Source organism: Erinaceus europaeus, chromosome 11, assembly GCF_950295315.1.
Source record: "Erinaceus europaeus chromosome 11, mEriEur2.1, whole genome shotgun sequence".
Lineage (NCBI taxonomy): Eukaryota > Metazoa > Chordata > Mammalia > Eulipotyphla > Erinaceidae > Erinaceus > Erinaceus europaeus.
The window spans coordinates 659,383-673,871 of NC_080172.1; the positions used below are offsets into that span (position 1 = coordinate 659,383).

The 14,489-nt window shown below is 54.0% G+C and overlaps 1 protein-coding gene and 1 long non-coding RNA gene across 2 annotated transcripts; both read right to left on the reverse strand.

Annotated features, from left to right (window-relative positions):
- Window positions 1-1,848: 1,848 nt before the first annotated feature.
- On the reverse strand, window positions 1,849-14,089 carry LOC132541181 (uncharacterized). Its single transcript, XR_009552352.1, has 4 exons — window positions 14,055-14,089; window positions 8,525-8,556; window positions 1,973-2,153; window positions 1,849-1,918 (listed from the first exon to the last, which is right to left on the reverse strand). It is a non-coding gene; the product is annotated as an uncharacterized LOC132541181 (long non-coding RNA).
- Window positions 10,300-11,587, reverse strand: FOXD1 (forkhead box D1). Its single transcript, XM_060200955.1, has one exon. The coding sequence runs from the start codon at window positions 11,495-11,497 to the stop codon at window positions 10,316-10,318; it is 1,182 nt and encodes a 393-aa protein (XP_060056938.1). The 5' UTR covers window positions 11,498-11,587; the 3' UTR covers window positions 10,300-10,315.
- Window positions 14,090-14,489: the final 400 nt, after the last annotated feature.

A 14,489-nucleotide genomic window follows, 5' to 3' on the forward strand; every position in this document is an offset into this window, starting at 1 on the left:
TCCCACACCAACCATCCTGACACCAACCATCCCACACCCACTATCCTGACACCCACCATTCTGACAACCACCATCCCACACCCACTATCCGACACCCACCATCCTGACACCCACCATCCTGACACCCACCATCCCACACCCACCATCCCACACCCACCAGCCTGACACCCACCATCCCACACCCACCATCCTGACACCCACCATCCTGACACCCACCATCCCACACCCACCATCCCACACCCACCATCCTGACACCCACCAGCCCACAGCCACCATCCTGACACCCATCATCCCACACCCACCATCCCACACCCACCATCCCACACCCACCATCCTGACACCCACCAGCCCACACCCACCATCCTGACACCCACCATCCCACACCCACAATCCTGACACCCACCATCGAGACACCCACCATCCCACACTCACCATCCCACACCCACAATCCTGACACCCACCATCCTGACACCCACCAGCCCACACTCACCATCCCACACCCACCATCCTGACACCTACCATCCTGACAACCACCATCCCACACCCACCATCCCACACTCACCATCCCACACCCACCATCCCACACCCACCATCCCACACCCACCATCCCACACCAACCATCCTGACACCCACCATCCCACACCCACCATCCTGACACCCACCATCCCACACCCACCATCCCACACCCACCATCCTGACACCCACCATCCCACACCCACCATCCTGACACCCACCATCCCACACCCACCATCCTGACACCCACCATCCCACACCCACCATCCCACACCCACCATCCTGACACCCACCATCCCACACCCACCATCCCACACCCACCATCCCACACCCACCATCCCACACCCACCATCCCACACTCACCATCCCACACCCACCATCCCACACCCACCATCCTGACACCCACCAGCCCACACCCACTAGCCCGGCACATGGGCAGCACCTGGTGACTGTGGTGGGGTGAGGCGTGCATCCCCCATCCCCAGGAGCAGCACTGGCCGAGCCTGCAGCTGGCTGCCCCCTGCCTTGGCGCCCACCCAGCCAGAACCAGCACCAGGACCCCACACTTGCAGCCTGGGCCCTGCATCTGGAAAAACACTCACTTCCCAGGGGCGTCTCTCAACACAGGAGAAGTCCTGTAAGACCCGTGTGAAGATCAGGTGCAGGAAACAAGAGCAGAAGGGAAGCGGAGCAGTGCTGGCAGGCACCAAAGTGAAAGACTGGGTGGTCCAGGAGGTGGCGCAGTGGGTAGAGTGTTGAGCTCTCAAACAGGAGGTCCTGAGTTCAGTCCCTGGCAGCACATGTACCAGAGTGATGGATGGTTCTTCCTCTCTCTCCTCCTATCTTTCTCATGAATAAATAAATAAAATATTTAAAATAGACTCTGAGGAGTCAGGCAGTAGCGCCGTGGGTTAAGTGCAGGTGGCGCCAAGGATCCCAGTTCGAGCCCCCGGCTCCCCACCTGCAGGGGAGCCACTTCACAGGCGGTGAAGCAGGTCTGCAGGTGTCTGTCTTTCTCTCCCCCTCTCTGTCTTCCCCTCCTCTCTCCATTTCTCTCTGTCCTACCAATCACTACGGCATTAATAAGAACAATAATAACTACAACAATAAAACAAGGGCAACAAAAATGGAAAATAAATAAGTATAAAACAATTTAGAAAAAAAAAGAGTGGGGTGGGGGAGGCTTCAGGTCCTGGAGCTCAATGGCGGGGAGGACCTCGTGGGGGGTTGACCTGTTATGTGGAAAACTGGGAAATGTTGTGCACATACAAACTATTGTGTTTACTGTTGACTGTAAACCATTGATCCTGCAATAAAGAAAGAAGTAATTATAATTTTAAAAAGAAATGCACTGTCCACTGTGCAGCTCCTCTTGGAGTGCTAGCAAACGCTTCAGCAGGGGGACCTGCTAATCTTCCCTGCACTTGGGAGTCTGACTGTTCACCCAGAGCCACAGGACCAGTAGAGCATGGGACGTGGGACGGGCACAGTCACCAGCCCCCTCCTCTTTACAGAGCCGTGGTGGCTGGGAATCTGGTCGGGGAAGATGTAAGGAAACCCCGTCTGCTCCTGGAAGAATCTGGCACTGAGTTCTCGCCATAACACACAGGCACTGGGGCGGCATGTAGGTGAGGGGCCACCTTAGGAAAAAAGTCCTCAGGAAGCACACAACCTTGGTTTGTTTGCAGACTAAAGATTTGTGAAAGGTGTGGCTAATCGGAGGGAAAAAAAAATCTGTCTTAGTAGGCTCCCCGCCCCCACGCCATCAGCGCTTCCTAACGTTCCCAGCGTGTGTGCTCACGGAGTAGCTTGGGGTAGGGAATTCTTTCATTTGTTTCCCACTTTTAAAGGAGGAGTAACCAGTAAGGGGATTTGCCGTGGGCAGGCAGGTGCTCGGTAAGCACTGTAGACTAATCCTGCTTCTCACAGCTTAGAGGCTAAAGAGATGATCAGATGAGTAACTAGAGAAAGAGATGGAAGCGTGGATTTTAAATGCCATTGGTTTGTTTATTTTAGAAGGGAAAAGAAAGTTATCTGTCCAGATACACATCTGGCTGAAGTATGGGAAACACACCGCCACCAGCCCTCTCCTCACCTTTGCTAGGAAGGGTTAAGTGGCAGTTCACTTCAGAGACAGGGCACAGGTCTTGAAGAAGAACCCTTGCATGTAGCCAGAGGTTCCTTTGAACAAATTTAAGGATTTGCATATGCTCCAAGTTTTTTTTAAAGTGATTTTTAAGATGTGAGGAAGACTACACAAGTTACACATTTTTATGTTTAATGTTTCCCAACACTTTTACATGTAAATGTCTTATTTGAGTCTCACAATCTATTTCTCCACTCCCAAAAAGCTATGAGTATAAAAACTGATCTAGCATTTAATTTCAGCCTAGTTTTATTTCTTCTGTCGTAGATGCTGGATATTTTTGTTTGCAATTTTTTCCTCTCTGTAGTCACATTATAGAAATAGTCTTGTCACAGATACGTGTGCGTATGAAACTATCTGCATAAAAACAAAGAGAACCAAGTTACTTTTTTATGCATGATTTGCTGGTGACTTTCCACAAAACACATCACTTCCTTTCATTGCTGAGCATATCAGCTTGTACTTACATGAGCAGGAACTCCAAGAGTGTGAAGCCGCCTTCTTCCCTAACACACGCCCCCATTGCCCCCCCCCCCCCCAGACTATTCGCGGTTGCAGATAAGAGAACTTTCAGTCTGTGCCTGACCGGCTGTGGGACAGAGACCCAGGCGGAGTTCCACATGTGGGACCCACCCCATCTCCAACACTCCACCGCCTGATTTGCAAGCACACCCCATACTTCCTGCATCCCACTGAAGGGACTAGGTGCAGTAGTAGCATGCTGGAAAAGAGTCCATCTCATTTTAAAAGTGGAACACTAGACGTCTTCAACTTCTGGACTCCAAACCCGGCAAGAATCCTCTCCAGGCTCCTCTTGATGTCAACTGGCTGCTTTTCTCCCTGGAGCAGGTCTCTCTCATCTTCCACAGACTATTTCTTAAATGCCTTTTCTCTAGAATCTCCAAATCACGTTTGCACTAAGCACTTGCCCTTGGAAAGTCATTACAAACACTCCCCTTCTGTAATTCTCAGCTCCCAGGCACAATTAACCCCCACTGGTTCCAGGCTACACTCAGCTGCAGCTCCAGTGCTGGCCTGAGAAAGCTGGGTCCGTACCATTCACGTTCAGGGAAAGATGGGATTCCACTGGGTGTTTTGGAATGCCTCTCCCTCCTCAAAACCTTTTTGAGACCTCTGGCCAAGCAGACAGGAGTCACGGGAGGCTCCAGTGCAGTGGCCTGTGAATGGGATACAAGGGCTGCTCAAAGCCACACCAGGCAAGGCTGTTCAAAGACAGCACACTACCTGGGCGGAGGGGGGTATTCAATTTCTCTAAGAGAAGATTGGATTTTTAATGACGTGTCAAGTTGGTTGATCCGTGCTTATATATTCGTCCTTTGGTCACACGGGGAGGGAGGGCATGAGTGATGTCTGGTTATAAAGATCTGTTTAGCGAAGTGGAGGGAAGGCCAAGTAGTGCAAAGCTGATGGGGTAGACAAGCCTGTAATGCTTAAAGGTGGCACTGGTGCAAGAAGAGAGGCATGCTGCAGGGAGAGTGCTGGGAGGGTGTCCTGCAGACGCAGCAAGCAGCAGCTGGACACAGCTTCCACTGGGGCTGGGCATACTAGGTGTGCATTGCAAGGGCATCAGAACAAGGATAGTTCCTGGGACTCCTGAGTGCAGGTGGCAGGGATGGCGGCAGGGATGAGGAACCAGCAGGTATAAAAACAGCAGAATGATTCTGCAGAAGACTTTCATGTCTGCGGCTTGAAGCTCCCAGGTTCAGTCCCCAACACCAGCGTAAGGCCAGAGCTGAGCAGGGCTCTAGTGTTTCTCCGTCTTTTTCTCTGTATCTCTCATTAAAATAAATATTTTTAAAAAATGAAGTGTAGAGGAAATGAATGGCTCGTCTGCACAGTGAACCTTAATGCGGCTGCCCTGAGACAGTAGGTGTCTGTCTAACAGATAATGGCGACAACACGGAACATGGGTTTTCCGTGTCTGTGACCCTCCAGTGGAGGGTGGGTACACCAACTCTGCTGGTGGGGGAGCAGTGTGGGATGAGACCCCTGCTGTGATTCTGTAAATCAATATCACGTCACTGAGATAAGCTGGAAGTCTAGTAAATAAAAAGGGGGTTAACTACTCAAGTCCCAGAAGCTATGACCTTGGGCAACTTGATGTCTTTCAAGCCTTGGCGCTTTTATTTGTAAAATGGAGTCAACAGTAATCTTGCTCTCATTATTTCACAGTGCAGTTGAGAGGAATGGTCATGAGAGTCCTTTTTAACATGCGGAATAGACAGTCGTGAGGTTTCTGGGGGCGCTGGTGACATCCGCTTCTTGAGCTAAAGTTTATGAGCAGTGAGTCCATTCTGTGAAGAGTGAGATCTGTGTGCTTCTCTATGTGTGTGTGATGCTTCCTAAAACGCTTTTGACTTACTGTGTCGCAGGGGTCCTTGAGATCAGGCTGATTGGCAGCCCAGGAAGTGGCACAAAAGATGAATCACTAGGCTCTCAAGCAGGTGAAGCTGAGTTCCATCCCCGGAATCCCACGTGCCACAGTGACATTCTTGTTGCCTTTCTCCCCCGCTCTGTCTTCCACTAATCCATACATGTTCCTTAAGATTAAGAGTGATGGTGGTTAAAGACAAGGAACATTACAAATGTGGGTCAGAAGCTCACTGCCTTTGTCCTCATTCCTCTTCCAAGCCATCCAACCTCACCAAAGACTCACTTGGGATTCAAAGTGGGTTAATGATAATAATCAGATGTTTTCTGTGCGTGTTTCCTTTTTCTCTCTCTTTCTCATTCTCTTCTCTCCCCCACCCCATGTGCCTACTACTGAATAGTATATTCCTGGCAGAGAAGCAAGAGGGATGAACCAGGAAATTTCCAGTGTGCCAGAGGTCAACAAATAAAAAGGAGCCCAAGCTGTTCACATCAAGCAAAGATGTGATCAGAGAGAAGTGACATGCAAAGAAACATCTGAAAAGTGAATTCAGTCGGGCAAGTGCAGGCCCCAGAGAGCCCTGAGCAGCTGGCCACGATCAGTTTCTCCATCTTTCTGTCAAATGTAATCGTATCTGAGTTGGCAGGGTATTTATTGCTGAAGTCGAAAGGCCAGATTTTACACTAAACATATTTACACATTTACATTCATGGCCTTATAAACACACCACATTTCACTGGCTGTGACATCAAACACATTTACCAACAAAAAGCATATGCCTAATTACAAAATCCTAGGAGAGGAGAGAGATGGCAGCTAATTCACATCCAGCGTGTGTGTGTGTGTGTGTGTGTGTGTGTGTGTGTGTGTGTGTGTGTGTGTCTCCCAGCTGCAATACCAGAAAACCAGCGGAAACAAGAATGGAGGCTGACAATGCCGGGCCCCCTCCCCTTATCCTCTGCTCCCCAGGCTTGTCCTTGTGTAAAAGGAGACTGGGACTCCTAGTACTTCAGTTAGACAGACTGACAGTTACAGTGCTGGCTGAGCCCAGAGAAGCGAGGGTGTTTCCTGCACAGATACTTGGTCTGGATTGAGTTTGAGGCTGATAGGACCTTTATGTTGACCCCCAAATTATTTTCCATTGGTAGTAAAGATAGGTGTGAGCAAAATGTGTAGGTAGTATGGAATTTTGAAACTAAAGTTGGTGTCCCAAACTCCTGGCTTTGGTTAGTAAAGATCAGATTCCTACTGAGAGAGAGAGAGAGAGAGAGAGAGAGAGAGAGAGAGAGAGAGAGAGAGCACACTTGTAATAACATCATTAGCTGCTCTGAGCTGACAGTCCTTAGTCAAGCAGGGAAATCAGAGCCACTGGGGCCAGAGAGAGAAAAACAGGACTGTCAGAGCCTCCAACACTGGCCTCAGCATTGAGTAAACAACCCCAGCCAGTATTCCATCAAAATAATCACTTCCCACCAGAGTACCCCCACCAACTCTCAGAGGACTACAGGATGAAATGGAGAGTTAGAAAGGCAGAAGCTTTCCTGCATTCACTGTACAAATTGTGATAAGTATATCCAACATTCCAGCTCCAACAGCAGAGAACTTGAACTGGAAAGAACTGCCGAACGCTGACTAGGTGACATGGGGAAGTAGAGAGGTACACACATGCAGATAGATGCCGCAGTGAATAATAATAATAATAATAGTACCCAATTTTTGTCATCCCCACCCCCCACCCCCGTTTCTCTTTCTCTTTCCCTCTTCTCAAGGAAGTGGCTCTTAAATACACACACAGGGTGAGTGAGTATGGTGAGCAGAGCGCTAGCTTATTTTGAAGAAATAAAATAATTACCCAATAGAGGAGGAAAGAAATCAGCCAAGAAATGCTCTGAGGTCATGACACCATGTGTGGCACCAGGAGCAGTTCAATCCATAAGGGCTTCATTACCCTCGCCATAGATAACATTTGGCTCAATCTAGCTGCAGATTCAATCCCCAGCACAACAGAGCCCTGAATAGAGGCTCCTTTTTGTGTGGTCCTCCTCCGGGAGCTGCCTGAACCATTAGCCCCGACAGATCCTCTCCCTATTAACTGCAGTTCCCTCCCGACTGGGCCTCGGTCATTTGTCTCCAAGCTCGATGGGAGCGTTTGATGAGCAGAGAAACAAGGCGACGGGGAGAAAAGCGTCGGGTTAATGAGTTGTAGCAAATCCACACTTTGTAGTGTGGGGGGGGGGGAGTTGGTGGCCAATGTTTGTCCAACTGGTTTATTTTTCGAGCCCCGGGCCTATTGAGGAGGGCTCGTTCAAGCAGGCTCCGTTCTTACAAACACACAAACATTCTTCTGTCTGCCTTCAAAGAAAAGGGGGCTGGAGCTGGATTTGCATGCGAATGAGGACCCCGCGGAGGATCCGTGCTGGCCCTTCAAAGGCCCTGGCTGTCCCGGGCCCCGCGCGCGGCCTTTGTTCCCGCACCTGCTCGCTGCGGCCGACCGCGGGGTCCGCGCCCAGGACCCACGCCTGCCCGCCCCACCACCCATCCGCACCGCGTCCCGGGTCACCCGCCGGTCCCGGGACCCGCGGCGGCCGGGTGCATGGCCCCAACTGTCAGGGCACCCAAGTCCAGGTCCAGCCGGCGGGTCTGCTCCACGGTACCGTGAATCATTTTGAGTTACTGCTGTATGGCTCAGAGGCTCACGGTGCGCTCGCTGTCTTTCAAGAAGTGCCACCAGCGCCCCCAAACCTGTGCGAGGGCAGCTCTTAAGCTCCCCGCGGATCTACCTATTTCAGGAGAGGGTGGAGGAACACGAGCACTGCTCAGTCTCTGCTGTGTGTGCGCGCTGCTGGGATCTAGCCCAAGGCCCCACGCAGGCAAGTTCTGTGTCTGCAGCGCAGCGACCTTCCCAGCTCCTCGCAATTCATTCATTCCCTGTGCAGAGGTGGATAAAGTCCCTTCTCGAACTTTTTCTTCCTTTTATTTTTTTTGAAGAGCAGAACTGGGATTCCTTTTATTTTTTTTAAAGAGCAGAACTGGGATTGCCCTACACTTGGGGTACATCTAAGCATCTTTCCTGTCCAATGTAATCTCATATTTGAGCCGGCAGAGTATTGCAAATAAGAATACTTGTAGTGACGGAATACTACAAAACCGGAATAAGAATACTTGTAGTAGTCATGCAAATGATTCTGTTCTTCCACTCTTACGTTTACTTTCAGGTCCCTATTTCAGACTTGTACCAGCGTCGTCAGTGTGTGATGGGTCCAGCCTGCAAGGACCTGTTCACTATAATGGCGGCGGAGAATGACACTCCTCACATGTTCCAGCGTCCAGCCAGGCAAGAGAAACCTTTGCAGAGAAGATACTGGCCTAAGAACATTTCAACTGGGATCCATAAACCTGTGGCAGATTTCATGGTGATGATGCGCTAAACTCTTTCAAACAGTCAATCATGGACAGAAAAAAGTCAAACTTACTTTAAAGGCTGCAGGAGTCAGTTTTTTCCTCCCTAAAAGACAAGAGTGTACAAAGTCAAGAGTGAACGTCACTGCACAGCACCGCCTGTGAGGTTTCCACGAACTTCCTAAGTTAATTCTGCAGCTGTTTATATATATATGCCCAGAGAGTGGGGGGGGGGGTTAACCTCCTCTGTCACACACAGAAATCGGGCATTTAAATTACACAATACATATGCCTTGGTTTTCACATTTGTAATCAATAGCCTAACATTAAAAAAAAAAGCCTTCAACAATAGCTAACAAAACACTTGTGATTTAAGAAAACATTTTAAGTCACCTAAGTTGTGTGATTGGTTCTATAAGCACTTGATGATGTTTTTTCATTTTTATTAAAGGTGTACAGTATGCAAAAATTGGGGATTTCTCTTACCTAATTTATTCCTTTAAAACAGAATTTCAATGATCAGTTTGTCTTTTAGGGAAATAAAACCGAATGTAATTATTAGAATCCCTTCAGTTTGAAGGACTAGAGAGTTACAATTATTTTATATATGTAAGTATTCTTACTCAGGACTAGAGAGTTACAATCATTTTATATATGTAAGTATTCTTACTCAGGACTAGAGAGTTACAATTATTTTGTAGATGTAAGTACTCTTACTCAGGACTTCAGTGCTATGCAGCTGATGGCATCCCTATTGCTGTTTTCCATTAACCTTTAACTGAAATAAACACCCCCTTGCTGTTCTGCTCCCATTCTGAGTTAAAATTATCTACAGAGCTTTTATCTTTTATTGGCATATACAACATCGTGCTCAAAAGTTAGCAGAAATGAAACTAAGTGGAAAGCTTAAAACTAAATGTTAAAGATCTACAAAATTACCCAAGGGTAACGGTGGCTCTAATTTCAAACAGTTCCGAGATGGAATAACATGAGATTTCAAAACTGTACACCAAAAATAACTTTATTCGTAGCCATTTTCACATAATTTCTGATCATCTGCAATGACTTTGACTTAGAAAGTATAAATGGAAAACCTGGCACAATGCTCTTATTAAACTCTTTGAAAATATTATTCGTCTGTTCTATTCTCCACTCCTGCCTATTCATGAGAAACTTGAACAGAAAAATGAACCAAGGAGCGACTGAAACCAGTCACTTTGGTGGGTTTTCTCTGAAAATTAAGCATTTTATTTCTGAAAAAAATGTAAGAATCTTACGTTAGAATAGTACAATGATAACAACCAGTAAAATTTACAGTACTCTTTGTAAATACGCGGTTAAGCACAAAAATTTTAAAACTCCCGCATGTCTACTACACAAAACACAGGTTAGAAATAAATGCTCGTTTTGACTTGTTTTTGTGTAAACATGTTCATCCTTTTTCCATGAAAAAGTGCGCCCACCCTAAGTGTCCTAGACTAAAAGTGTACTTATTGCTTCGCGGGTATTCGTCGGGACTGCTACAATCCCTTTATATTCATTCTCTGAGTGAACACTTGGATTTCCTTGCTTGCTTTTTTCCCCCTTTTTCTACGCCCAGACCTGAGACTCTCTAAACCTGAAAAAGGCAGAGATCCCCCGCACAGCCCCCAAAGTTAAGGAGGTCCCTCGGGCCTAAAGGAAGCGGAGCCGCGTCGTCCGTCGCCGCCCCGAGTTTTGGAGAGGGAAGGCCGGCGCTTTCGCCGCGCCAGTCGCGGGAGGGTGTCGCGCAGGCAGCCGCAGCGGCGGTGACGGGCTGCGGGGCGCGGGCTGCGGGGCGGGGGGCTCCCCACGGAACACCGGGGCGCGGGGCGCGGGGCGCGGCCTCAGCAGTCTGCCAGCCGGGCCCCGAAGCTGTCGGCCGTGGACAGGGCGGCCCCGGGCAGCAGCGTCCCCAGGGCGCCGGGCGCGGGGACCGAGGCGGCGGCCACGAGCGAGCGGGCGAGCGCGGCGGGCCCCCCGGCCGCCTGAGCCGCGCAGCCTCCGGGCGCGGCTGCGGCTGCGGCTGCGGCTGCGGCTCCCGCTGCGGCTGCGGCTGCGGCTGCGGGTGTCGGGGCGGCCGGGCCCAGGCCGCCGCCCATGATGCTCTCGATGGAGAAGGACGAGCGCGCCGGCGCCAGCGCCGAGCCGCCCGCCTTGGCCGCCGCCGGGGCGCGCGGGGGTCCGGGCAGCGCGGCCGGCCGGTAGGCGAAGGCGGCGCGGGCCAGCGCGGCGGGCGGGGCGCGGAAGGCGGCGGCGAAGAGCGCGCAGGGCGGCGCGGGGGGCGGCGCGGGGGGCAACGCGGGGGGCAGCGCCAGGCCGCAGGCGCAGCCGCAGTGCGCGGGGCCGGCGGGCGGGAAGAGCGCGGCGGGGTCCCCCGCGGGTCCCGGGCGGCGCAGCAGCGGCTCGGGGGCGCCGGCGCCGGGCGGCGGGAGCGGCGGCTGCCGCTTGAAGCGCTTCCTCCGGCGCAGGAAGCTGCCGTTGTCGAACATGTCGGCCGACTCGGGGTCGAGCGTCCAGTAGTTGCCCTTGCCCGGGTTGCCCGGCTCGCGGGGCACCTTGACGAAGCAGTCGTTGAGCGACAGGTTGTGGCGGATGCTGTTCTGCCAGGCGGGGAACTTGGCGCGGTAGTAGGGGAAGCGGCCGCTGATGAAGTCGCAGATCTCGCTGAGCGTCAGGCGCTTGTGGGGGCTCTGCAGGATGGCCATGGTGATGAGCGCGATGTACGAGTAGGGCGGCTTCACCGGCGGGCTGCGCGGCCCCGCGGCCCCGGCCCCCGGCCCCGGCCCCGGCCCCGGCCCCGCCGCGGCGGGCGCGGCGGGCGCGGCGCGGGGCGCGGGCGGGGAGGCGGCGCGCTCGTCGTCGTCGTCCGGCTCGTCCGGCTCGTCCGGCTCGTCCGGCTCGTCCTCCGCGGGCGCCGCCAGCCCGGGGCCCGCGTCGTCGTCGTCGGCGGCGGCGCCCCCCACCACGTCGATGTCGGCCTCCTCGGCGCGGCCCGGGGCCTCGGACATCCCCGCGCTCAGGGTCATGGCCGCATCGGGGCGCGGGGCTCCCGCCGCGCCCGGGCCGCGCTCCCGCCCCGGCCCCGGCCCCGGCCCCCGCCCCCGCCCCCGCCCCGGCTCCCGCTCCCGGCCGGCGGGCGGGGGTCCCGGGCGCCGCTCGGAGCCGGGCGGGCTCGGGGGCCTGCCCCTGCCTCCCTTCCCCGCTCCGCGCTGGGCCGCCCCGGCCGGGCAGGGCCCCCGGGCGCCACGCTTGCCTGGGGCTTCCGGGCGGGCGGGCGGACTCGGAGGCTCCGGGGCCTCCCTTCCCTTCCCCGCGCGGGGCCGGGCAGGGGCGGCGGGCCGGCGGGCGCGGGTGGGGGGCGGGCCCGGCCCGGCTTATAGGGGAGGCGGCGGGTCACGTGGGCGCGCGGAGCTGCCCGGGGCGGGGAGGGGGCCCGGCAGACGCTGGAGACCCGGGGGCGCACCCCACCGCCCGCACCGCGCGGCCGAGCCCTTTGGGCGCCTGGGCCCGGGCGCGCGGCCTGCAGCGGCCGCCACCCCCGCGCTCGCGTGTTGCGGGGCCGCGGGTCAGAGGGCTCGGGGTCCGCTGCGTGGTCGCCGCCCCCCGCCCCCCACACGCGCGTTGGCTGAGCGGCTCCCGGTGGAAGCCGCGGCGGGACAGCCCCTTCTCTCCCGGTTTGAACACGACGACGATGATAATTGTTGGTTGACCCTTTAACCCGTCCCTTGCGGTTCTTCTGCCCCAAAAGGTTTGTCTTCCGCCATCTGTTATTTTTTTTAATGCTTTTAGGCTGCCGGCATTTTTAAGCGCTTATCTGCCCCTAAATACTTGGAGGAACTTGACAGTTAACCCGTCCGCTCTAATGAGGAGCTGATGGATTCCATGGGCGTTATGAAGAAAGTGGGATTGAACAGAGAGAAGGAATTAAAAAAAAAAAAAAGTGAGTGAAAACCGAAATACACACATAGGAACACAATTTCTTCAGGTTACTTTCACAGTGGGGTAAGAGCTTATAATGCCAAGAAAAACACTGGCATCCATGCTTCACAGTGATGTTAGAAATACTTAAGTCGGCGCATACCCGCACAGCTCTCTCCGGGAGGGCTTAGTAGCAGAAAGCTACACTGATAAAACTTACCGACTTTGTGTCTTAGAAATGGAAATCCACTAAATATTTCCAATAGCCAGTGATGAAAAGAAATGATCTGCATAAGATTTCAAGCTCTGTAAAAATAGGTACAAGCTGATGTTCGCTTATGCACATCTGAAACATCAGAACTGTCACTTCACCGACTAGAAAGGCCCGGCTCAGTTTTCCTTTTCAGGTGAAGAGGTAATGAAAACAGTTTTTAAATGATGCTCTTTCAAGCCTACCTCTCTCTGTCACCAACTCAAACGCCTAACTTGTGGATCCACACATCCAATCACACCTTGTGGAGTGAGTGAGTGTGTGTTTCCTCCTATTTACCTCGAGGTCTTGCCTTTCTGATTAAAATGAACACGTGACAAAAACCTTTCTGTGAGGACAGCCACCAGCTCCCCTGTATGTTTATGTTTTGATTTTACTGAACAAGTACTTTCAATGTTTTTAAACGTTTCATTATTGCCCTGATCAATCACGGTCACAAAAATAAACTACACCTCCATCTAGGAGACCTTTTAAAATCAAAATCGTGTTGCGAAGGACCCATAAAGCCCCTCGCAGAACTCAAAGATCTATGAGAACGTCTCCTTGTCCCAAATAAATGATCTTTCACGGACTCTCGTTTGATATATGGCCGGGCCGCTTAATTAGCCCGGGCCCGCACTAATCAGCACTATTAATCAGGCATTTCATTGCTGTGTTGATGTAACCAGGAGCCCTTAGCAAGGAGTCGCCCTTTGCATCTGAAAGTCCTAAGTTTTCTAAGTACTAGTCGGTATCTAAATAAACACCACGTTTTTCGCAGGATGGAGGGTTGGTGAGCCGCAGTGGGTCTGAAGATGACACCGAGGGGAAGCGTGTTCTCCGTCCTACGGCTCCTGGAGGCCAGGCCCCGACCCCGCAGCCCCCAGCCCCCGGCCCGCAGCCACGCAGCCCCCCAGCCCCAAAGGCCCCCAGGCATCTCTGGGATTCTCCCAGTGGGCTTTCCCAGGAAACCTTTGGAATAAAATGGACAAACGATCTTCTGGCACGTCTGGGAGAAAACGCCGGGATCCCCCGCGGGTCAGAGCCGAAGGGCAGGCGGCCCGGGCGCAGAGTGCAGGGAGGTTGAGAGCCGGTGGCCAGGCCCTGACCCTGGGTTTGCCCAGGAAGGGGCCCTGCCTCCCGCACCCTGTCCCAGCACTAGGCTGCACTCCCAGGAAGGCCCCCCCACCTCTCCCTCCACCCCGCACCCTGTCCCCTCCCCAAGGCCTTGCGCACCCAGGAAGGGCCTCCCCCACCCCGCCTACACCCTGTCCCCTCCCCAGGGCGCTCGCGGCCTCGCCCTGCGCCCCCCCCCCCCCCCGCGCTCTCTAGATGCAAACTACGACCAGCCCCCTCGCCCTCCCGCACCCTGCACCCTGCACCCTGCACCCCTCCCCAAGGCGCTCCCAACTCACGGAAAGTGTCCGCCTTCCTTCAAGTCTGCCTCTCCTTCAGGCTTCTTTTTAGTTCACTGTGCCATTCGCGCCCAGAAGCCAGCTCAAGGGTCAAGCTCCAGGGCGCACCCACGTTCCAGAAGCTCGTGCGCTGCCCCCCTGCCCTGACCCGCACCTCGTGCCCCACCTGCCTCCTGACCCGCACCTCGTGCCCCACCTCCCCCCTGACCGCACCTCCCGCCCCCTCCCCCCTGACCCGCACCTCCCGCCCCCTCCCCCCTGACCCGCACCTCCCGCGCTCCCTCCCCTGACCCGCACCTCCTGCGCCTCCTCCCACCTGACCCGCGCCCCCTCCCCCCGACCCGCACCTCCTGTGCCCCCTCCCCTGACCCGCACCTCCCGCCCCCTCCCCTGACCCGCGCCCCCTCCCCCCTGACCCGCACCTCCCGCCCCCTC